This window comes from Nipponia nippon, unplaced genomic scaffold (genome assembly GCF_047370975.1).
Source record: "Nipponia nippon isolate SJK-2023a ecotype South Korea unplaced genomic scaffold, ASM4737097v1 scaffold_7, whole genome shotgun sequence".
Classification (NCBI taxonomy): Eukaryota; Metazoa; Chordata; class Aves; order Pelecaniformes; family Threskiornithidae; genus Nipponia; species Nipponia nippon.
Window position 1 is genome coordinate 27,814,122 of NW_028262391.1, and position 25,475 is coordinate 27,839,596.

Below are 25,475 nucleotides of genomic sequence, written 5' to 3' on the forward strand. Positions count from 1 at the left end.
CCCCCCTTTTTTTTTCCCTTCATTCCACTTGCAGAAGACCCAGGAGATGTCTGTTTTCAGAGAGGTTAAAATGAGGGAGCTTGGCATTTTGGTAAGTCAGCACAGGGACAGCGCTCCGTGTTGGGGGATGAAGATGTGAGGAAGGTAAGTGGTAGGATTGCTTCTCTTCCCCAGTATTTTTGAGAAGAAAGCCTGGGATTTTGGCTTTGGCAGGCTTGCTGACAGGTAACTGGATGGTGTGAGCTTAGCAGCAGCAGCAGGGAAGGCGATTTTGGGACAGCAGCTGGAGATAAAAGTGAACAACGACACTCTACCCCACCACTACAAGACAGGTTTTACTTTTTAAATTCAAAAGTCCTTTATTTGCCAAAGAAGAAGAAAATACAAAGTGAAAATACAAAGATAAAACCATGCCAGCACAAAATGTCTCCAAACTACTTTGTAAAAGTATGAGAACCTTTATTATTAAATACTCAGTTTCTAAGACCATCACCCAGTGATACAAAGAAAAGATTAGAACAAAAGGGTCAGCACTGTTTACATGTTTTTCTTACAGTAGCTCATGCTCTTTATTGAGGTTCAGTTTTGATTGCATAGACCTAAGATGCTGTGATTTAGAAACACTGTACTCCAAAAATACATACCATTAAAATGACATTTCAGTGACCTCTCTTTTTGGCCTTTCAGGCATATTTTGTTTTGGAAAAACTAAGCACAGTACCTTGGTTAGAGTATCTCAAGTCAGCTTTCTTAAATCCCTCGTTCAGGGGAGCAGGAAGGTTTTCCGCAATGTTTTCTGTAAACCTGAGACTGGAATTTCTTTTTTGCTGTCCATGTCTGTTTTGCAACACTGCCGCTTGGTGGCAGACCGGCAGAAGGGGAGCTATGTCAGTGCCTGGGTTTTGCTGACGAAAACTAACGTAGCAATTACTACTGAAATTTTAGAAGAACGGGGGAAAAAAAATCAAGCTAGTACCATTCCAGCAGTAATTGCATGTGGCTGTATCGAACCGTATCTCCAATCTTAGTACTGCAGAGAGAGAGTATTTGTGAATATAAAAATAAAAAGCAAGGGTTTTGTAAGGACACAGGACTTAATTTTGCTAGACAAAAGCAGACTAGAGAGAACAAATAAACGCAATTTTTTTTTTTTTAAATCATGCAAAACTGAATGTTACTCACTTTTCTGACTACTCGTAAGGACAAAGGAACCCAGCTCATAATAGACTTCAGTCTGAGCTGGATTTACAATGAAAAATGCACGCTCTGTCTTCAAAGGTATGCAACATCTAAAGTGGCATTGACAGCTGGAGATGGGAGGCAAAGTCAGAGCCAAGTGGACTCCTACAAGTTTACTGCGCTGTGGTTCCTGGGTTGCTTCATTCTAGAGAGCTTGCTGACCTCTGAAGCTGGTGTGTGTTGCAGCTGAGCAGGTCCTGCTGTCTGTAGTCACAAACATCCTTGTCTTCCTACATTTTTACTGTCCCAGAAAGAAAAGCCAAGAAGTAGGACAGGAGTTCCCAAATTTACCTTGCTTATATGCTGCAAATTTAGAAACCTTCCATCCAGAGAAGCTGTGGACAGGGCTAAGTCACAACTGGGGTGTAGAATACCTTCTTTACTAATTCATCTGTGGCTGCTGAATTATGATTCTTTTCAAATGTATTAGTGAGAGAGAATGGATTTCTACTCCTGGAGTAAATAATACGAATTACTGCAAGTTTTGCACCGATATCCTACTGGCAGTGGCTTCTGTAGCTTGTCCTTATATTCACATATAAGGCAAAACATTTGCTCTAAGTTTGTTGTTTTTTTTTTCTTTGATTAGCTTGTTGTGTTGACCTACTAGAAAGCATGAATTGCGTTTGGAATCACTCTACTTTGTCACAGCAGCAGTGAACCTCTGTTTGTAAAAGAGAGGGCCTTGGGTTTGGGGGCCAGAGAGCTCAGCAGAGCAGCTACAAGCTTCTTTCTCAATTTAGGGAAGTCAAACCTTGAAAAGGTAACTGGTGATTTTTACCAGGCTCAGGGTACTGACTTCTTCAAAAAAAGGCACCAGTTCAGGCAGACTGGTGTGGTGTGAGATGGAAGTCTGAATTGATTTGCTGGGTTGAGTTAAAGCCTCTCTGCAAAAGGCGTATGAGGAGAAAGACAAAAGATCCTGAAGTGGTGGGTGAATAGAGAGAGCAGGAACAGCAGAAGTAGGCTCAAGGTATGACCTAGCAAGAACAGAAATGTCAAACCAAAAGAGCGACGCACCAAGGGTTGCCGGAGTACCAGCTCTTCACAGTCCATCATGGGCTGCGTCTGCATCCCAACATGCATCTGGTGCTTGAGAACAGGGTGTCACTTGCTCAACTGGCGAGTCCTTGAGTCCTTCATCTAACTCCCTCCTTGCGTGAAAAAGAAACTGTGCGTTCCCAGGAGTATACGTCCTTCCTGGAAAAGGGTGTTGCTCTGAACTCCCATAGGGAGGAGGAGGAGGAAATGTAGTATGTAGAGAGGTTGTAGAATCAACATCTATGGAGATCTTCCAAAACTCAGCTGGATGAGGTCCTGAGAAAGTTGCTCTAACTTTGAAGCTGGCCTGCCTTTGAGTGAGGGGGCGGAATAGAGACCTACAGAGGTCTCTTCCAACCTGAATTATTATATTATTCTGTACAGCGCTAGGAAAGCTTCTTTTCTTGGAGGTGCCAGGGCTATCCCAGGTTAAATCCTTAAAAAGACAATCGCTAAGTTATTCTGGAATGGGACTTTACATAATTGGCAAACTGGACATTCCAGTACTGCTGCTTATGGAGTTAAAAGCTAGCAATGCTGAAGTAACACAAAGGTTCCATTTCAGCCTAGAATGGGGTCAGGTTCTTGTTCCTTTGAGGAATCTTTGTCTTTGGAGAGATGTAAAATTTTATCAAACTAAAAGATCACTCTGGACCTAGATAGTGAAGAGGTGAACTGCTTTGTCTAGGTTCTTTCAGGTAAAAAGTGGACAGAGCTGGTTACAATTAGTGGTTGTGTGACTTTCATCCTATGTTCATTTCTGCAATCATTTCCTAGTTTCAGTTCTGCATTTGGGCCTTTTGTGGAATCATCCCCAGTAAAGCTTTTCCTCTCAGGGTTATACTGATGATGGAGATGCGATTCAAACACCCTGGTGTCGAACAGAGCCGCTCTTGTGTGCTTGTTGCATTCAAAGAGGCTTATCCTGGTTTGGTTAGAGTGCTCCCTGCTTACATCTTTTATTATGGAATGGAAGTTACCTTGCCATGCCTTTGCTAATAACCTGGACATCCAGAAGTTTCCCAAATATCAAATCCAGGATGCTGGGGTGTGTATATGCATCTGGATAAAACAGCAGCTTTGTTCAAGAAAAAAGAGAATAGATCTCCAAGGCCAGTATAACTGAAAACTTCTTCTCTTTCAGATTTTCATCCTGAGGAGTTAGTAACCTCAAGGAGGCAGCAGTATATCCCACCTGGGCATCGGGAGGCAGGCATTATGCTTCAAAGGCTCCTGGAAAAGTTGAAGCTGCATTGTAGTGATCAGCCAATTACTTATTTGGTTATTAACAGTAGCACTTAGAGGTATCATCTAGGGATTAGTGTTCCATTGTGCTATGTCCATATGTACAAAATACACCCGGCTAACAGCGTGCGTGTGTATATACAAGTTATCTATTAACTGGCTGGGTTCTGCCTTTAGCGCAGGCAAGGAGGTGTCCGCTTGGAGATCCGATCCTGGCATTGGCAGTTGTCTCTCAGGTATTCTGGCAGGGATTCACACAGGGATGTCCTGAGGAGGCACGGTCTGATATTCTTACAGTGAGGTAAGAGGAACTATAGTGTATCCATGCCAACCAAGCATTACATATTTGGGTGCAATTACAATAGTTGAAATAAAATATGACAGCTGAAACCTGTCCCAAGCTGGAGAAGGTAAGTACCAGATCTATTTGTGTATCTACGAAGGCTAAAATTGCAGACAGGTAAGAATATGTTATAATCACCTCTGTGTTGAATCACAGACAGCTACTAGGCAAGGAGGAACAGCTCTAGCAGCAGAGCATGTGCTATTACTAGAGACACCAATTGTGATTCTATGGGGAAAGTCAGTTTAATTTTGCACTTAAAGCAAGAATTCGTTAGTTACAGTGTTCACTCTCTGAGACTAGGGCCTACTTCATGGGTGGAAAATAAATTTTTGGCAATATTACAGACTAATTCCTTTACCAGTTAAAGGATCCCTCTGGTAACAGAAATTCAGCACACTAGGTTAGGGTTGGGATTTTTCTTGATTATCTCAGCTTAGTCTCTTGGAGAAGGCTACACGTTAGCAATACAATAGAGGGGAAGAACACAGGGAATGGACAGAACTGGTGCACACAAGACACAGCAGTTTCAACACACCAGCTGAACAGCATATATGTCTTTTTTTGTAAATATGCTAGAAACTACTTTTACAGAGACAAAACACTAGCTGGAGGAAGATCTTATGCACAGGAGAATATGTAGAAATGTTAACTGTATCTCAAATTCTTAGAGAAGCATTACATCATGTGGTGCTTAAACTGTCCACAGATTCATACAAGTAAAATATGTCCAGTATCAACTGTAAGAGCTTGTGGTTTAAAGCGCAAAAGGGGACTTCACTCTCCCCACATGCAGGCATGTTGCCTTGGTTTCCAGGACACTAAGAAAAAAAGAGAATTTCATTGACTTACGTTTTAAAAGATTTCTAGACATACATTTAAATTAAGTTAATTTGGCAGCTCTTTTGTCACTCCTGTATAAAGTCAAGGGGACAGAATGGCACAGGCTTGCACTGACTGAGAAACGACCACTGTAGATGTTGCATGCAGTTGTTACAGTTAATCATTAGATGCTGGCATTTATTGCACATCTGGGCACATAACAGAATTTATATATAAACAAAACAAGGTGCAATCACCATTTTTAATGAGTGTGCACGGTAACACATTGTAAAAAGCCTTTTTATAGAAATTACCTTATTGCAATTACACAGGAAGAGAAAAAGGGTTCTCAAGTTACAGTGTACAAAATAAAGCACATTGCTCCAATGACGGATTTAAGAAAAATCCCTAAGTGTCTTGGGACTGAATGCTATCCAGTTTGAAAGATATTAATTAAATGTCTTCCATTTGTCTATGCTGAGAGATCTGAGATAACTAGTTTGTCTGACTTGTCTCCAGTTTCAGGGGGAGATAAGACTTCATCTGTGTCATAGTCTTCTTCAAATGATCTGCAAAGATAAAATGTATGTCTTTAAAAGCCGTATTTTGGTGAGAGCATTTTCAGGTAAGTTATTTCAGTCACTAATAAAGCAGCTGGCTAAAATACAGTAGCATGCAAGATGTTAACCTCGAGGAGGGTATTTCTAAGGCATTGAAAACAGTGCTGTAGTAATCAGTATTCTGACAGCTGACATCCATCCTCATTTGTAAAGTTCTGAAACAACTTTTCACTGGTGTTCAGCATTATAAAATTTGAGTCCAGTTTCAGTAACAATTGCCAGTAGCTCACAGTAGCTTTAATAGTTCAGTGTAGAAATAAAGTCTTCCAGCCACACATCTAGGCCCTAGAGGATATTTGGCTTGCTCAGAAACACCTGGTTTCCAAAGCGTCTTCTGGCTTAGGATATGTTTTGACATCCACAGAAGAACAATTGTGGCCATGCTGTCAGGTTCCTCTCTCACTTGGTTTGAAGTTTAATATCCAGGTCTCAGCATTTATGGCCTGGGGAGGTTTGGCTGTGAATTCTCAGCTACAGCCAGTTGCACTCTTCAGGCTGGCTGGGTTCTGTGCTCTGCAGCAGAGGATATCACTTTGGTGCTCTCATCCCATTCCTATTCCTGAGAAATGATGTTTTTAAGATGTTTTCCCTCCAGTCTCAGCACACTACAGGTTAGTTTCTCAGGGCTCCCAAGAAATTAAAATTCTTCCTTTTGTTCTGAAAGCAATGCTGCTTATGAAGGAAATGTTGCAGTAGGTGTTCCAATGGCAAGCACAGGAATAGCTCTAGTTTGTTCAGTGATAAACTGTGCTGCAAAAAGGTTAACTCCTTTGATACCCCAGCACGGATGGTGCCAAGAAAGAATTGTCTACCACTTCTTGTGCTGTTTGTCCCTTCACTAACCCATATGCAGGCACAGCAAATCCTTGGGAGCCTGTCACTATGTACGTCCTGCTGTGGGGAGGATTCTGTACTATAGTCTGGTGACCCCTATGTGAGGAGGAGACAAACAGCATCGAGATCTTCCTGGACAACATTTTCATCTTCTCCTCCATAAAGGAAAGCACCTGCTTAGTATTTCTGCCACCTTCTGGATCCTTGCATAAGTGGGAGAAGGGAAACAATGGTCTGAATCCTACACCAATAATTGTTCTGATCATGCATGTAAGGATACCAGAAAGTATGCAATATGCATACTTTTTGCTTAAGCACTACCTGTTGGGAGTCTGCGTGGCCCTGCCTCCCCCCACCTGGGAAGGGACAGTGCATGTTTGTACATGCCTCGGTTTCTCTAACGTCTCCTTGGTTTAAGATGATGCAGCTGAGGAAAACTTTTTATTTCCATTTGAATGCTGTTCTTCAGAATGTTCCTTTTGTGTCCCCTTTTCCTTCAATTTTACCAATTTCTGTTAGCTTCCTTTTTTTCCTATACATGGAATGTAACCTTTTCCCAGTATTGTTTATCCTGCATATTCACCAGCACTTGGAGCTCCATTATAATTTTTTTCCAGTACCTTTTGAAACCTTCTCATGTCTTCTTCAAAAGGGGCTTCCCATTGTCCTTTCCCATGTGAATTACTTTTCCACTTCACTCTTTTGCTCCTTAAGGCTCAACAGTGCCTGCCTTTCCCATCTTCGAAAAAATGCTTTCCACCTTTATGGCTAGGAAGTATCCAAGGGACAGCTTTTCCATGAGATTAGCACTAAAGATAATCACCTCCTCTCCTTCTAGGCCAGTTTCAAAACTTCACAGTCACATAAATACACATATGGGCTCATGTAAATTAAACACCCATTCCTCAAGACTCAACTATGGCAACTCTAGCTTGTTCAGAGAAGGCAAGTTACTCCAGGAAATTCTTTGTCCTTCCTTCTGGCAAACACACATGTTTTGTCACTATGTAGTTCAGCGATGTACTTCTTCCCGCTTTCCCTTCCTTGTGCTGCTGGGTTCATGAAAGTGAGCAACTGAGCCATCAGCCGACTTCAGGGAGACAAGAAGAATGGTCTAAGCTGCCTAAACCAACATCATCTGATCCTCTGTTTTTGTCCCACCTATCCACCTCTGAGCAGGATTGCTCTGCCTTGTGCCCTCACTCCTCGTTGCTCAGGTGAGCAGCAGCTGATAAAAGATGGCCTCTTTCTCCTTATTTCCTTTCCTATGGAGAAAGATCTCTTTCCATGAAGGCAATTGTGGCTTCCATGTACATCAGCTGGCTGAAACTGGTTTCTGGAACAGTGAAAAAAGCAGTGCCCACTTCTGCCAGGCAAGCCATAGCTTATACCTGCATTAAGGGCTTGTGTTGGTCAGATTCAACTATTGCTTCTACCTTCAAACGTGTGTATACATTCACCAGGGAACAAACTCTTATTGAATATCATACACAGATGTATAAAGCAGAGCATGGCTGAGAAGTGTTCAGATCAGCTTAAGCTTCCAGAGAAACATGATGCTTCATTGTTGTCTTGAGCAAGACAACACCTTTCTCTTATCTTATTTTTGGTGATTGTAGCTCTCAACAGTCACAGCATCCTTGAAATCACTCTGCATATCCACTATGTCTTGAGGAGATTCCTCTTCCAGGAGCAGTGCTCTCTCATGGGCAAGCCCGCAGACAGCCACTGACTGGTTTTAGAAACCTTCCATCCAGAGAAGCTACAGACAGAGCTAAGTCACAAATGTGGTACACACTTACTAATTCATCTGTGATTGCTGAATGATGGCTATTTTCAAATGTATTAATAAGACAAATACCAGATTTTAGATTCTGCCAGCTAGCTTAGCCAAAAATCTTCCCGTCTCTCATAGAGCTCATAAATTGTCTTGGTTTTGTCCCCGCTCCCTGTTTCCATCATCCTCAAAGGACAGCAGAAATAATGTATGTGCAAAAACTTAATGCCTGTTTCTGGCAAATTTGTCTGGGCATCCAGCTCTTTGTTTTTCTTTTTCCCTTCCTTTTTTCCTGCGTGGTCTGTTGCTATGCTCCACAAATGAGATCTAATCCTGCTGCCATGACTACAGAGCTTTTCAGGGGCTCTTAAAAGCAAGCAGCAAGGTTGCTGACATGCTCTTTACAGGAAGACACAGAGCTGTTTCAGACAGACTTCAGAAATCTGACATCACCTGCCACTTTTCCTCTGGTTTTGGTGAGTTTGGAGATTCACGGTCCTGCAAAGCTTTTATGGCAGACTCCTATTTCTTTTCTGTGCTGAGGACACAGGTGTTGCAAAGCAGCTGCAGGGAATACAGCAATTTTATCTTCCATCCTGTGTTACCTCATCTTCCATTGTGAAGACCACAAAAAGGCAAGGCAGCTCAAAGGAGACGAGGGAACAGCCCATAGCTGTTTGGATGCACATCACAGGGAGAGAGGGAAACATAGCTCTCAATAGCTTTGCAAATCTCTGTGGCTAATTAGTAGGTGCTACTGTTATCCCAAGCAATTTCCAGTGTGGGAAGTTTGAAAATTACGCAATCTTCTCAGCAGTCTTACTTTAATGGCTCTACAAATACTGTTCAAGAATGGATGAAATCCTGAATCATGCAAGGTTAACATGGGATAAGCATTCTTTGGATGTTTGTTATATTAACCTGGAGACTTCCAGAGAGAAATATTCTCAAGAAGATACTAACACAGACACAAGTCTAAAAGATAATTATACTCAATCTGCATTAGGAGCCTCTGCCGGAAGCCCTTGCACACAGAGAGGTTCTGGAGCAACTGCTCTGCCTAAATTCATTGACTCTAAGGATAGCTGGAGTACCTGTCCATAACTCTACAGAAGGGTGCAAAAATGAGTGTAGGTATTGCAGAAACCAACTGTGTTTTAAAGAGAAAGTCTCAACAAACTTAGTAAATAATGAAAACGTTGAAACACAGCTTATGAAGAGTACAGACAAATAGGCATAAAGTTTGGCAGAAAGTAAAATTATTTGACTAAAGAAAGTCTTCACTAGATATAATAAATGTAACAGAGCTACACCTTCTAATCTATGATAGTGTGACATGGTCAATACGTGGCCAAGACTAGCAAAAGTCATTTGATCTCTTTTTTGTACAGCTGCCAAAAGAAAAAAGCTTTGTCCTTTTTCCCAGCTATCTTCATTACTGCAGCATGTGTAGCCGATTCAAACGGCTCCCCACAAAGAAGCCCATTGTGACAAATACACCAATACTGCCTTTTGGAGCAACTGTTTCAGGCCTCCCATGCTCCAGTATTGAGTCCAAATGATAAGTCCACTAATCCACTACCTCTGTTAAAAGTGGCATCCACATGCTCCTACTAAACCTCAGCTGGAGCCAAATAGTGTGTCCCCAGGGCAATGCAATGCCTATGCTTACCCTTCTTGTAACTGTTCGTTCCCAGACTCCTCAGCCACAAGAATCTCATACTCTTCAGCAGCATATCTGTCCCAGTCAGAGGGTTCAGGGCCATCATTTTCAATGTCCTAAAGAGATCAGACAGTCAAGCACACTATGTCCATACCTCTCTACAGTTGTTTACAATAGGTCTAAACATGTGAAACAGTAATTCTAGGAATAGTAAGCAACTGTACAGAAACAGCTAATCAAAAATTTTCTGAACTGAAAGATTCACAATTATCTTAAACTATTTTAAAATCTGCACATAAATTGATGATCCAGTTTAAACAAAAGAACAAAGTAGGGTGGTTCTGGATTGGGATATATTTAAGCCTTGAATCATGGAACCACAAAAGTTCCTCTTACAAGTTATGTGAGAACAGCTGGGAAGGAACCAGAGTTGGTTTTGGCAAGCCCACCACTTTACTGTACTTGACCAGATAAGAGGCTTCTGGGAGATAGTCTTTAATCTGTAGACACATCTGGTTTCACTGGATGTGCAAGGGGAGCCAGAGGTGAGGGACTTTACACCAACAGCTGACAAAACTCAAGTCTCTGAACATCCCACAGTTAGTGGTGAGCAACGACTGCAAAATACAAAAGCTACAATCTCCTCCTGCTTGGGAAGAGAGGATGGTGAATGACAGTGCAGCCAGGCTGATAACCAGGCACAATATGCAATATCCAAACCTTCCATCTAAGTCTACCGCCTGTGTGGCCTGATCACGGAGCTGGCATCTCATCTGCCTTGTCGCATGTTGTAAAGAAGGCCTGTCTCTTTGCTTCTGTTTAGGCTATGGCAAAATTGCTAGTGCTGTTTTAAGGATCAGACTCCAACCTGGATGTTTAACAAATCTTCACATGTAGCCTACTTATTTATGACTGCAGCTGTGTAGGAGACAGGAAGAGACAAACGGGATCTCAAGTTTTGAATATCACAGCTCCTTTCTAAGCTGAGCGAACCAGGTTCCCTTCTAGTGCAGCTGAGCCCCCCTCTTTAAGCCTGCTGAATCAGTGCAACTCAGCAGGCTCTGGTCATTCTCTCTAGAATCACACACTGCACTGCCACTGCTGGTGTAGTAGGATCAGTGACAGCAACCAAATCATAGAATAGCAGTATAATTTGTGTTGGAAGAGACCCAGGAGGTCTGTAGTCCCAGCCTCTGCTCAAATCAGGGTTTGCTATGAGGTCAGATCATGGGGCTCAAAGCTTTGTCTAGTCACATCTTGAAAACCTCCAAGAATAGAAGCTGCATAACCTCTCTGGGCAACCTGTTCCAGTGTTTGACCACCGTTTTTTTTGACCGTGAAAAAGGTTTTCTTATATTCAGTTGGATTTTCCTTTCATCCAGTTGCATTCCAAAGATGGGTTTGAGAAGGTCTGTATTTAGAAATAAAGGTGATTTATACCTTTTGCACTGCAAAGGGATCCCTCTGTTCATTGTCCAGATATTTCTCTAAATTAAAGAAGGTGTTGTAGAATACATGAGCCATTCTGCACCTCTTCAGGTCTCGCAGGGTTACTCTTCCTGCAGAAAAAAACGCCCACAATATTGTGCTGAGTTCTTAGTGAAAGACTGGACCTGTTCCTTGTCAGTCTTATCAAAGTTTTAATTAAAACACCAGTATGCTACAAAAAAATTCTTATTACAAGATTTCTTCCCAAGTCAGTCAAGGATTTTAACATTATTCAATAAATGGGTATGTTTATTAGGCTTAAATCTCACATACATATGGAGGTCTTTCACATTCATGTGAAATATGAAAGAATGTGAATGGGGATAGTCCAGTTTCATAATCTAGACTGTCAACACATCCCACAGCTGGAATATACAAGACCTGTTGCTCCAGTTCCAGCAAGTTAATTCACAAGGTCTCTTGTTTTAGTATTTCAAACCTCCTGATGCATAACATGACACAATAGCCACTGTTCAGACTTTTACCCTGTGCAGTAATTTCAGCCCTGTGATTCTTCACCCACCTATAGATTGGTTTCACGTGACATTACTTTTTCGATCCACCATAGATCAAAGAGGATGGAACCTCCCATTAAATAGGTCTTACCTTCCCTTTCTGGCTTAACGAGATCAAGCATCTGACACAGTAAGTCATGAAACGGCAGTGGTTCTATGCCCATCACTTCCATCCGCTCACACTGCTCCTCATAAAAGTACTCCAGTTCATACATGGAGAGCACTCCATCCCCATCCAGGTCCATGCACCGAAACCAGTACTCAATGCTAGGAAAAAGAGACAGGACTAGTGAAAGCACAGCACTAGGAAATACATACAGCAGAGACTGCAGCAATGCACATCCCCTTTCCCCAACCCTCTAATGCTCTTCTGCCCAAAGACTGGCATAAAAGCAGGGATGAAAATACCCTTGGGAAAAGGCACAGGCTAGCACTCAAGAGTGCCTCCTGTTAGTTTCCTAGGTGGCTTGTGAGCACAGCCATGCTCACGACCTGTTTCACCTGGTAGCTGTAGCAAGCATCCACTGCGCTGTAGCTCAACTGTCTCAGGTAGGTTAGAGTGTCCCTGTCTGATTCAGCAGCCAAAGGTAGCCAAATACAACCAACTCTGAACCCAGGACACTGGCCATCCCTGAGTGATGCTGGTGAGTGATCAGGCAGGCATGGTACGCTCTTATTTCCTCCACTCCTTTATACAGAAGGCAATGCTATCAGGCAGTTACACTCTACATCATGCCTTCGCCTCTGGATAGTCCAACCCTGGATTTATGAAGTCGTCTTCTCATTTTTAATGATAAGGTTCCTTGTCCTAATAATCGCATGCAGATCTAGTTCAGCTCTGCACAATAGTCTCCCACTGGCTGTACAAACCAACCACATGGGCAGGTTTACAAAATGACACAATGAAGTTTCCCTACAAACTCTTCTTACGCACTTGCTACATGCACGAAGGGAACATGCCTATCTGCTGCAAACATCTCATGGGTTTACCCCCAGAGCCAGTGCTCCGTGGCATGAGGTAACCAAAGGCATTGATGACTACCGACATTTAATATTACAAAAAAACTCTGCTTCTACACAATTTCTCCTCAAGAAAGGCAAATCATTTGACCAAACGTGGACAGTAAGTTGCTTTCTTCCTAATAATCACTGGAATGCAAGCTGCCATCACTTGTAGGAAGCAGTAGGTCACAGAAATTTCTATAATCTTATCTGCTCATCTCAACACTTTTACTAAGACATAGAAATCAGTCAGACCTTGTAGCACTCCTTTTGTCTTCCTCTGAAATCAGGAGCCACACAAAATCGGCATAACTCATGCGGCCTTCCTTTTGAACTTCGTTGCCTCTGGAAGACAAATGAGGAGAAGGAAAAAAAAAAACAAACGAAAAACACAAACCACCAGGCTCCTAAATACTCAGAATGTTATCAAACATATTTTTCAAAAGCCCCAAATCATTAGTGAGAGAAAATGGGGCATCGTCACCCATTTAGCCTGTACTCCCTGCACTCCCCAGCACCAGTCCTTGTGCACTTCCCCACAGGCACAGCATTTGCTGCCTTGCTGTCACTGCAGAGCTGAGGCTCATCTACCACATCCCCTCCCACAACAAGTGCTGTGCTGTTTTACTTTTCAGAGACTTTAAAGCAGTGCTCTCCAGCTATCCCTGTGCCACTGTGGGGCACAAGCACGTAGTGCTTGCATGTTCCCTCCGTCTATGCCCAGCTTATTCTACAATGAGGTCTATAGGTGGTCATCCTGTGGGACTTCTTAATTTGTTTTCTTAAAATACCCAGAAGTCTCACTCCATTTTCAGGCAGCTCCAACTGGAGCACCATGTTTGAAACCATTCTGATCAGTGGGGATTTTTGAGAGTATCTTGCATTTCTAATCAGTCTGACAGAAATTCCCTTCACTTCTATCCCCAATCAGTATGCTATTCCTCTCCTCACCTCACCACAGCGCCACTGAATATTCGCTCAATTATCCTGTTTGATAAAGCTGGAAACAAAGAAAACACAGAGAAAATTAAACTACAGGTCACAGGAATAACTACAATCAGTTGTTTATGCTGAATCCACACAAACCCATTTCCCATTGCTAAAAGAATGCTTTATCTACATTGCCTAACCACTTTACTGGTCACTGTTTAGCACCATTTTGTAAAAAACAAAGATGATTCTCCCAGTGTGTCTGCCTTTGTATCCTCCCAAACACCATATTTCCCCACAAATATGGCAACTGTGTGTTATCTGGATTCTTGGACATGGGCAGTGTTACTCCTACTTTGCTGCAGTAGGATTTGTCACATAAGCAAATCCTGATGATAGAAGGAGACTATTTTAGTGTGTATTGCAAAAGAATTTCAGTTAGCAAGCAAAAATCACACATCAAATCCCTACAAAACACTTCTTAGCAGAGCACAAGCTGCAGCAATCCTGCTGCAGGGAAGGACAATGAAAAACAAGCACCATTTTAGGTGAGTGGGAGGGCTTTGCCAGTCAGGAAATATGTGGCATGGGATTGTTATGGCAGAGACACACCAGCCAAGCAGCAGGTACCAGTCTTGAGCAAGACTAGCACCCTGACCTCACCCTCCCAGACTGCTAATGCACTTCCTTTAGACCCTCACCTGAGCTCCTTCTACATGTTCTCCATCACTTCTGAAGTCCTGGCACACTTCCGCCACAGCAGCCAGGCAGACCCAACCTGCACCACCCCTCAAATCCCCCTGGAACAGTGCTGGCAAGGCTGCTGTACCACTGCACTGATGGTACCCTTCACCCTACCCACAGCACCCCTTCTGTCTTTAGCTCTCCAGCACCCAGTGCTCTCAAGCCTCCTGGGCAACAAATACTCCATCCCCACACTCCAGCATCCCAGCAGGGACCAAGTCTCCCATATCACCTATGCCAAGTCAGGCACTCCTCCATCCTCACCCCATCCAGCCCCATTATCAACGCTCCTGACCCCTGTGACTGCCACACTCACCCAGAACCCCCGTGGCCTTTCCATAAATGCCTGCATTCGGAACACGTGGGCCACTACACCACTCTGACACACACACATACCTACAGCATTGTTATTCTCACACCCCTTTCCTTCTTTCTTACTTCAGCCCACTAGGATCTTGGCTCCTACAAAATGTTGTCCCCATCCCCAGAGCTCCAGCAATGCCTGGCAACTTCTCACACCTCCAGATCCCTGTAGCCCTACGCACTACAACACCTTACCACACGCTTCACCTTTCTTGCCACTTCTAGTCATGCATTGCGTCCAAACATCCCATTTCCCCAAATCTGATTCTTTGTCCCAGATCTACTTTCCCAAAAAGTGCAGCAACCACATGGAAGAATCCAAGAAGGCTTTGCCTTCAGGATTAAACGTGCTAGTCAACAGCTCAAGCTCGTGACTAAAACATTACATCATGAGTCCTAAAAGGTAAGCACATAGGCATATCATGCTCTCAGAACATGGATAATCCTAAAAACAGCCAACCTGAGTGCTTCCATCTAGCACAAAGCATACAGAACAAGTGCCTTTGGATTTTTTAGCCCTTTATCAATTTGTATTCCATTAACTTATCCATGGCCCTTCAACCTTTGAAAACTCATAGCATCTGCTCAACTTGTGCAAAGGAGTTCCACACTGAACTCAAGAGATATTCTCCAGAATGCATTTGCAAACTGAAATTCACCAGGCTTCACTGGACTCTAGAATTTCTCTCACGCATAATGAGATTGCACTTCAGCAATCTTTGAAGTTCACATGGGCTTGTCCTTCTTGTCCCTACTTCCAAGTTCCTGCAAAACCCTTAGTAAATAATAAGCAAGTTTCAAGACATTATTTTAGCTTGTCCTCCTGGCAGTGACCCACACGTGAACAGAAGCCCCCTCTCTAGATACTTATGCAGAAAATAGTGTGTACTGCATTTCTCTGTGTCTAAGCCCCTACAACTGGCTCTGTAAATCAGCATTTGTATAAAAGATGGATGGCTCCATTTAAATTTTTTTGAGGCATCAAATTAACCAAATTAAAGCCAGGCTTTACTCTTCAGTGGGAACATTCTATTTTCAGCAATCCCCTTCGTCCCACCACAGCCTGCAGGCAGCATACCTTGATCACTGTACCTAGCCAGATCCTTCTGGCTGATGTAAAGATCATGGTCAGTGTCCAGCTCCCAGAATTTACAGTATATAACATAGAAGTGCTCGTAGGAGAAATAATCTGTGATCTGATTTATGTCATCCTCTTCTTCCAAGAGAGCAAGAGTCTGAAAGAGTACAAATAAAGTGGGAAGTTAAACCTAGACAAAGAGGCAGTTCAGCAGCTGAAGTCCTCCAGCCTCTGGGGAAGCTGGGTGAACGCAGCTCTGAGAGCTAATCCAAAATGCAGCCTCTCTCTCCTGTAGGAGACTTTGTTGCTGCATTCCTTAACAGGCACTTAGAGAGCATCTGGCTTGGCTATCCTGGTTAGCATATGTATGCACAATATTTCTGCCACTCCTGTGAACAATTTCTGCTAATTTTCAGCTATAGTGAAGAATGAGGCAGAGAAACAAGAATACAACTGCTGTCTCAGCTGGGATCCTTTATTTATGAAACATTTCTGACCTGCACCAGAGACTCTTAGAGCCATTTACAACAGCAAGTCCACAGTTCTCCACAGGAACTGAGATATATCTTTACACATCACACATCCTTGCCTGGCTCCCAAAGGGCAAAATCAAGTCTTGCTCCAGACTCATGCCTGGACTGGAGAAGGAGGCATGGATCCCAAGCAGATCAAACCCATCACACTGATTTTCCTGGGCTGTTGCTGACAGGAATTAGTCTGGTTTAACTGGGAGGCTTAGACAGATCTCCCACCATGACATCTGTTAATGTGTCTTGTTAGATAACATTTAGTGACAATGCCCTTGTTTCATTCCCACTTCACACCTGCCTCTGTCCTTCCCTCCATTCTGCCTTCCCACCTACAGGAGAGTATTGCGTGTTTACCAGTGCCACCTCCCTGCTTGCCTTTCTCCTACTGTTGAGGCCACAGGACACCAGGCAGCCTTTTCAGTCTAATAAATTATGGCTGCAGGAATGTGAAAAGGCTAACAGACTCAAGTGAGCTATAGGTCTGTCCTCCCCTGCCCTCACAGCTTCTCAGAAGGGAGGAGGTGAAACACAGCCTGAGCTATCCCAGGGAGTTGTGTCTCTAAGCAGGCAGGCTTAGTGGCCCTTCTATCCATAACCATAAAAACAGATGCTGTGCTATATGTAGGCACTGATAGTTCAACGTCAACTTTCAGTCATCTCTGCATCCAAGGAACCCAACTGAGTCTCAACAAAACTCTCACATCCTGCTCTCCACCAGGTTCAATAAAGTTTCAGGCAGGGACAACAGGACAGCACTGCCAGACCTGCACTATTCTGACTTGCTGACACTCAAGTCTAAAAACCTCTGATCACTCACTCGCTAGCCTCTTCAGATTCTTTGTGGGTTTATCCATTTCTTTGTAGATAATAATCACTTGCGTAGGTTTTTCAATAACTTATTTTTTCTTTTATAGCTCATACCAAAACATGCCATTTACACATGCAGCCAAGAGCTGCCCAAACGAAATTACAGTCCCAGAGCTGAACTTCCCTGCTGCAGCAGATGAAAGGCAGAGTAGATACGCAAGGAGAAAAAGGGGAAGAGTGTATAAAGGGAGAAAATGAGTGAATAAAGATGCAGGATACGTTGGGAGGATGTTTATAACAGAGGCTAGGGAGGAACTGGGATGAGACAATCTAAGGGAGCACTGATTTTTTTTTTCATTAGCTGATGTGATCAGTGGGGCAGAAGATGTCTGAAAGGAGGAGTGTTAATTCATGCTTGAGGCTTTTGAGGAAGACAGCACGCTACATCTAGAAGGGGGAACAGAATGCAGTAGGGAAGTCTCACTGCTTTAGCTGAGTCCTTAACCTTTCAGCCTAAAGACTTGCTGACTTTTTAGGTTGGGCTGGAGCTGAAGAGCCTTAGACAGTTTTAACCTGGTGCTCTTTTGGGCAAAATGTACAGAGAAGAGAGATTCACATCCTGAAACCTCTGCCCAACATAAGGATACATCACAGGGATTGTAAGAAGAACTAAGCTTCATTTGTTAACCTTTCTGAAGTCTACTGCAGAAGTGGGAATCAGTGCCTGAGATGCACGGTCTTACAATTGCACAGCACAACGGGCCTGACCAACTGTCAGTGGGCCGACTGCCGGTTGGGAGTCAGGAAATTGGCTGTCCTACCCACTGCGTATTGTAGGCAATCCAGCAGCTATTCTTGGCTGCTCAATGAGCCACTTCACGTAGGTACACTGCTGTGTCTTGCTTCCCTTCTTCTTTGGCTAGATCAGGACCCAAGAGCCAATCTGCCTGATGCAGCTTCAGAGCAGGTACAGTCACCCCTTGACCTCCTATCAGTGCACTCTTGGCTACTCCAGTCCCTGGTCTTCTCTCATCTCCACTCAGACACAACTCCTCCACTAGCTCCGGCACTCTCCTGGCACTGAGCATTTGGCCTACCTCACTACAACCCAGGCACAGCTCCCTTGCTATATAGTATACAGCTACAGGAACAACGGTATGATGCATTCTATATCTTGTTCAGGCAGAAACCAACATACTTGCAAGAAGTTGCTTTTCCTCAGCTCTGTTAGAGTGATCTTCCCAGACCAGGATCGATTCACTGTGTAGAATATTCTCTGTATAACCTGCAACACATGAACAGTGCTCTTGAAATCAACTCCTGAAATATACCAGTTTAGGAATTTAAATGCAGTAAACTTTATTTTGCTTATTCACTCATCCTAAGGGGAATTCTTTTTGAAAACTGTTTTGTGATCTTTTTTGTAGGTATTACTATCCTTAATTCACTATGCAGTCTGAAAGTAACATTTGTTTCTGAAACAGTATTATCCATTTCCACTCTGCAGGTACTTCCACTGCTCTTAATTCACATCTTTGGGCATGCAGATGCATTATTTATATCAGGGAATATGTTCAAAGTGCTGACAAATCATTCTGAAATTGAGTTTTTCAGGTTTTAGGCACTGTAACTTGCATAGTTCTCAACTGAAACAGTGTTCTGCACCAGAAAAAAAAAATAATCAGGACTTTTGAAGAGGAAACAGGATATGTAAATGAAAGTCACAATTGATGTCTGACCTATTGTGCCTGTTAACAGCACCTCATCCTCTTGGTAGCTCCACTGAAAGTAAGCAATAGAGATTATCTGTCTGCACTTATCTTAGGTAGGTGTTAACCTCATTTGTCTCCTTTACTGATCTGCCTCTGGTGAAAGTGAGCAAAAAGCAGAGGGGGAATGCACAGACTTCTGAGAACCCAAGAGAAAGAGTTCACAATATGAGACTGAATACACTCCCAAGTACCTAAAAAAAGCAAGCTGAACCCTCCCTAGTCCACTCCTTGTTAGCTTGTCAAATATCATCACAAAGTGGGGAAAAGGCAAATGTGTGATCAAGCACATGCAAGAATGAACTTAACAGGAGAAACAACAACAAACAAACATCTGCAACAAGAGAAATTAGAAATATAATTAATTTAACTATTAGCACTGAAATCTATGGAATACAATTCTTGTCGACCAAACCTAATACAAACAAACCTTTGATGTCTCTGACATCATGTTGACATGTTATCCTAGAATTTTGGTAAACCTTAATAGTGCATGCTATTCCAACACAAAAATTAACTTTACACAACAATACGGACATTATAGGGATTAATCCAGTTAACAAATTAAATGGGATGGGCTTGTTTTTTAGCTAGAACTAGTTTTGAGTGGGCAATCACCATTTAAGGGCCATGCTTTGACGCAGTCACACAAGCGCACGTTCTTAGTCCAGAACGGATCTGGAACCAAGTATGCGATTGTTGTTAACAGTCTGCTTTGGGATACACAGATCAGTGAGACAGTAAATGCTGATGAGCACAAATAATTTTGAGAGCAATAAGAATGATTTGAATACTCAAAATGTATCCTGAAGGGAGAGAACTAATATATTCAACTTGGCTGAACATGACACCTGTTGGTAGCTATCCTGGTCCTTAAAAGTCTACATGGGGAGATGTGGGACAGTATGAGGACTTTTTGTCTCTCATGGAATACATAACTAGAAGCTGAAATCAGCCTAATTCAGACAGATAAGAAAGCACTTTTACACCGCCATTGATTAGCCACTGGGACAACTCCCAAAGAAACACTGCAGGCTCTTTATCACTCCAGACTTCAAAGATGGACGTCCTTCTAAATTTGGGTATCAATTCAATTAAAAACAAAGAAACAAAAAAAATCTATCCTAACCATAGCAATCACTGAGCAATGTTCTATGGCCTGTGTAACGCAAGAGGTCAGACTAGGTAATCACAATGATCTTTTCTGGTCTTAAGCCCAATGAAAAAGCTGTATGTTTGTTTCTTTAATGCCTCTGGCAGCCGCTGCCATTCTGGACTCTATTTTTGGACTTTGTTTGGCCTTTGCTTCCAGATTGCACTACAGCTCAGAGGCTGAAGTGGTCTCACCTCATACATAACCATTATCACACCTAACAACTCTGTAGCAATTCTTAAAGATACAGGGTTTTCATACCATTCCAAGGACTCAAAAATAACATTCCCAAGAAAAAGGACCTCTATCCAGCAATCTTTTTCTTTTCCTCTGCCTGCAGGGTAATAAAAGACAACAAAATATCCCCGTTTGTGACATGTAAGAAACTGTTCCTCTATCAGACCATATTGATAAAAATGTTCCATCTGCTCTCTCCTCACCTAGCTGTAAAAATAAGGCATTCAGAAGTAAAATGGGATCTCTTTTAATCTCTTTTACCATGTCCAGTCACTCAGTGCAGGATTTATTATTCAAATAATGGTCCAGTTTGAATGGATAGCACATAGCGTATATATCAGTACAAAATGTCAAACTTCTCTCTCTCTTTTCCAGGTTGTGAAAACCAAGCTATCAAAAAAAGCATTTGTGAAACATCCTAGAACATAATTACACAGCCTGAGATGATTTGCAGCATTCAAGCCACACTTGTCAGTTATGCCTTACTGAAAGCCATAACTGGCTTCGTTTTCCCCAGCATGGAAGATTATTTATTCTGAATCCAGTACATAAGCCTTTGGAAGGGGGAGCCCCTTCCTATTTTGTCCATTATTCTCATGTAATCTCCCTCCAGGACCCAAACCATTGATGGGTCAGTTCTAGACCTTTCCCCAATCTTCCCATAGAAGAACAAAAGCAATACCATTTCTGGAAAAAAACACAAAGCTTTATTAAACCCGGTAGTCCATCCTCCCCTTACACATTCGCATTGGTAATACTGCATAAGCCGAAGCATTTTTCAACAAGCAATAATGTTTTGCCAAGTTGTTTTTAGTTGAGCCAGCTTTTCGACAACAGCATGCAGTGCAAACTCTGAGCCTTGTTTGAACATTCTGCGAGAAGTCACATTTTAAACCTTTTACAATAAATGCTATGTGATATTCTTCATAGTCTTCACCAGCTTCAGGAGTCGTTCTCTGTTGAAAGAAACAAAAGTAGTTTAGTATACTGGCAATACAACAGCTAACAGATACTGATACAGATTAAATTACAGCCTATTGCATCCAAAAGGCACCTCTAATAGGTGCAGAGGTAGGCAAAAAAAAAAAATTTGAAACATGCATACACATCTTACCCATACTAGACTGTTAGCTTACTCCCCAGTGATTTCAACCAAGTGATGCTGTATCCAGCAATGAACACAAAAGCCAGTGTCTCCTTACAGCCCTCATCTGTAACACAAAAATAAAATGTAATTCTTGCACTTGCAGCAAATACAGCATTCTATCACTGTAATTAGGTATAAGGCACTCTACCTTGAAGGGATCAAAAGGATCCAAGTAGTCTCAAAATCCAAGGACAAAGCTGTTTCCTTCATTACCTCCTGGTGGAAATACTGAATTTTGTAACATTAAAGAGAGAGAAGTGCGAAACCGTCCGTGAAAGGAGATGTAAGAAATAGGAACTCCTGGTATCAGAGAGGAGAACCGCTACTGCAGTGGGCCAAGTACTGCCACTCCAGATGGGAGCAACCTGACCCAACAGACTGGCTGTCTCCTGAGGTCTCGACTCTGCTCCAGCTCAGTGACCTGGCCAAGGCCAAACACGCTGAGCTCAGAAGGAATCTGTCTGACAGCACAGACACCCAGAACAGCATTGTCCTGCCAGTGTGAGGAGCCTGTGAAGGACATCACAGCTTTGTAAAATTTGCCACTACACTCCATTCCAACCACAAGCACCACTGCTTCCTGGCTGCCTGGGAGCAATCCTAGGAAGCCACCTCTGTCAGAGCATTGTAAGGGTGCCTAAAGGTTTAGACTGAAGTAGGAAAGCACAGAGGAGCACTGAGGAGCTTCATGTACTCGGGAAGGGTCCGGTTCTGTAACTGCTTTATGTTGGTCACACAGGACCTTGCCCAGGCACAAGGGAAGTTGTAGAAAAGGAGAGAGGGAGGAAAAGGTGTTGCCCTTTTCAGCAGCAGCCTGCACTTCAGTTATCTCGAAGTGGAACCTCAGCTTCACACAGCTGCTCTCTCAGACCAGAACATGCATTGCACCCCGATGAGGTCCAGAGAGTGCAGCACTTGCTGCTTCTGGACACCAAGGGTGATCATTTGGGGGATTACTCTACAAAGACATTCGTTTCTTGCTTTTATTCCCACCTTTAGTCCCTGAAAAATACAGGAACAGCATGTGACTTGAGAAGAGGAACCTGGAAAGGCAGATGCACAGAACTGCCTTTGTCACTACCCAACAGCCAGCACCAGGACAACAACACACTGTATCTTGACCTGCTCACCAGCAAAGAACAACTGGTTGATATTGCAGTCAGAAACTAATGCTAGTGTGACCTCAAATATTTCAGCTCTCACTCCTCCATGTACTTTAAACACCAAATACCAGGGTACATGTGCCACAGGCACCTTCCACACTCACCTGTTCATGTGCCTCCATAATTCCCTGGCCATTGTTATATTTATTCTGGCCAGTTACTATGCTTAATGTAGCTTGTCTTGGTCCATGGGGACTAAATGTATTGACAATACACTGATGTTCACTTTGATGTTCAAGTGCATCTAAACATTTAAAATTGGTTCTTGTTACACATTTTCATAAAATGTTAGTGTGACAGTTCAGGGTTTGCCCAGAGCAACAATGTCTTTCTGCCATCCGTTCCTTACAGGAAAGGAACAAGCCTGTGTCTGCCAGTAATCTCCCAGCTGCCAGTATGTGATGCAGCTGGCCCCCATGCAGACCCTGGCAAGCAAACAGGAGAAACTTGGGCCAAACAGGCCCTTGGGCCCTGTTGTGATACAACTCCCATCATCAGGTCTGTCTGAACTTGTTACTGCTGCAGAGATAAAATATCCTAACAGTTTCGTACCCAACATGAAACACTAAATGCTTAAAAAAAAGTACAAACTTATTCAGGTAAAGCACCAGTCTAACTGCTGACTGCAAAGCTGGAACAAAGCTACAGAACAAAACCCCACAAAAAATAGTAGTCACAAAAGCTCAGAGACTCAGAAAGACTAGATAGGCTTTCTGGCAAGAGCGAGAAGCAGGGGAGTTGGACGGTAGCCCCTGTGTGCAATGGATGCTTTGTACCATGGAACAATCACAGATTCTCCATGTCTAAGTGACAGAAATCTTCAAACATACAGCCTTCCATGTCTCAGTAGCCCAGCAGAATTAGGGGTAACTTAGCAGCTCTCAAAGACCAAACAAGAACCTCTCATTTTCCTTCATCAGGATTGAATGCCAAAAAAGTTGTGTTTATAGATTTGCTTAAGACCAGAAAGAATCATTACTAACCTTTTGAATAGCCTCTTGTACACATAGGCAGATTCATTTTTCCTTTGGAAGTAGTTCTTAAAATAACTCATTGCCAGTAGTATTAAAAACACGTATTTTTTGAAATAACTGAAGGATTTGCTGATGGGAACAGTGACAAATCACAAAGAGGGTTGGTACAGCAGTATCACAGGAGATCAAAGGAGCCAGCCTACCGTCGTAATATACCGGGAATGGAACTCAGGAGCATCCTTCAGGAACGTCAGGCCAGGATGCGTTTCCACCACATCCTGCAAGATAAGACCAAATAAAATGAAATAGATTTTCTTCTCCTTTTAATGTTTAGAAGTTACTGGGTTTACAAACCAATACTTTTGCTTACTTTGGAAACGTATCTGCAGCATTAACAATAAAACTGAAATGACATCTTTTTATCTATAAAGTGAACCTTCTAGAAGTATAAGTAGAATACATTTTCTGGGCAATACGCACCTGTTGGGCCATTTTGATTTACTTAAGGACAGAAAAACAAAGGAAGAGAGTTAGTGAGTAGATGAAAACTCATTTTCATTGGATGAGACAAAGAATTAGTTAGCTAACCATGCAACTATCTCCTCTCCAAGATCTTTTTTTTCCTCCTTTCATTGAAGATATTACATTTATTAGAGCTGGGTGTCAGAAAAAAAAACATTCCTTGAAAGGTTGAGAAAGTTGCCTTTTGTGTCCTCCACAACAATGAAAGCTCTTGTGAGCCTCAGAATGCACACAGATATGATCAGTGCTTTTCCAAAAATTACTTGAACTACCTGTGGAGATGCCTCTTTCTCAAGATCAGCTTTTTGCAAGCCAAACACTGGCTCATGATGCCAGATCTGCCAAGAAACGTGTGACCAAAAACGTGGAGAAACTGCTCAGATCCTGTATGAATCAATGTCTGTGTAATTTCTACATGTCTGACTCCTCTACCCTTTAAAAAAAAGTGTTCAAAGTTTTGCTTTGTTTATACCATGACATGGCAAGGGGATAGAATGCCCTTAGGGGTGTGATATGACCAAATTTAGGCCAGTCTAATTTGACGTCTAATATGATGGTGTAATATGGTGTAATATTGCTAGTCTCTGGTTGACTGACAAACAAGATTGTACATGCCTTTGATTGCACCAATAGCTAAAAAGCACAGCTGCAATCAATCAGCAAAGGCAGTGTGCCCAGTGGAGAAAAGATGAAAAGGAACATGAGAAAATTTACCCATCGCAGTCCCAGTTTTGTTTGAGACACAGAAACATCCAGTGCAGACACAAAATCTTTCCCCAAAGCAGCATCTCCACAGAGGTTTTGCATAGAGGGCAACACAGTGTGAAAAATCTAGGGATATGTGGAAAAGCTCAGAAAAAGTATCAACAGATGATCAGAAGAGCAGATAGACCCTATTTATAGAGAGACTATAAAGAAACCCTAAACCTATCCAGAATCTGCCTAAACAGCCACAAATAATTAAAGAATGATACTTTGCTTTGTTAAAAATATCACATGTGACTAAAAGGAAAAGAAAGAAATGAAATCAGGATGCACAGATTTAGCCTGAATATTGGGAAAAAAATAAATCAGCAGTGAGACTTGTGCACTAGCAGGTTTAGAGGCATATACAGAACAATTGGAACTGCAAAATTTTTTGCAGAGATTTCCACATGATATTGTATCTGGTAGTCTTGCTAGACACATTCAATTATAATTGTCTTGTCAAGCAACTTTTACAACTTTTCTAATAATCTTTTATGTTGTGCTTGAGTATCAACAGCACCATGTATTTTTCCCAATAACCACCTAGAGAGACGGGGCAAATTTCAGCCTGGTTACCAGGCACTTATAAATACGAATCCTGACAAGAGACTAAGTAGAGTTTTGACAATCCTCAGTGACTTTAGCAAGATATGTAGCTGGTTGGCACTTATGCTAAATAGTCCACTCAAAATGCTTATTTCTATTTCACTCCAAAATAAACC

At 42.5% G+C, this 25,475-nt stretch overlaps 1 protein-coding gene and 1 long non-coding RNA gene across 6 annotated transcripts in view; both read right to left on the reverse strand.

Annotated features, from left to right (window-relative positions):
• PPP2R3A (protein phosphatase 2 regulatory subunit B''alpha) overlaps window positions 1–25,475 on the reverse strand; it is a 68,012-nt gene that overhangs the window by 4,110 nt on the left and 38,427 nt on the right. For 4 of the 5 annotated variants that reach the window (XM_087738548.1, XM_087738550.1, XM_087738547.1 and 1 more), the window contains 9 exons: window positions 23,688–23,762; window positions 18,240–18,326; window positions 15,705–15,861; window positions 13,541–13,589; window positions 12,845–12,934; window positions 11,679–11,854; window positions 11,025–11,143; window positions 9,594–9,700; window positions 340–5,259 (listed from right to left, as the gene is read on the reverse strand). In XM_087738548.1, coding sequence (XP_087594674.1) covers window positions 5,163–5,259; window positions 9,594–9,700; window positions 11,025–11,143; window positions 11,679–11,854; window positions 12,845–12,934; window positions 13,541–13,589; window positions 15,705–15,861; window positions 18,240–18,326; window positions 23,688–23,762 — 957 coding nt within the window. In that variant the 3' untranslated portion in view covers window positions 340–5,162. Of the gene's footprint in view, window positions 1–339; window positions 5,260–9,593; window positions 9,701–11,024; window positions 11,144–11,678; window positions 11,855–12,844; window positions 12,935–13,540; window positions 13,590–15,704; window positions 15,862–18,239; window positions 18,327–23,687; window positions 23,763–25,475 lie in introns of those variants that run through there. The other variant, XM_087738551.1, reaches the window with a different exon arrangement.
• LOC148050952 (uncharacterized) lies at window positions 20,228–23,673 on the reverse strand. Its single transcript, XR_015700292.1, has 6 exons — window positions 23,494–23,673; window positions 22,615–22,754; window positions 21,496–21,575; window positions 21,315–21,411; window positions 20,883–21,156; window positions 20,228–20,297 (listed from the first exon to the last, which is right to left on the reverse strand). It is a non-coding gene; the product is annotated as an uncharacterized LOC148050952 (long non-coding RNA).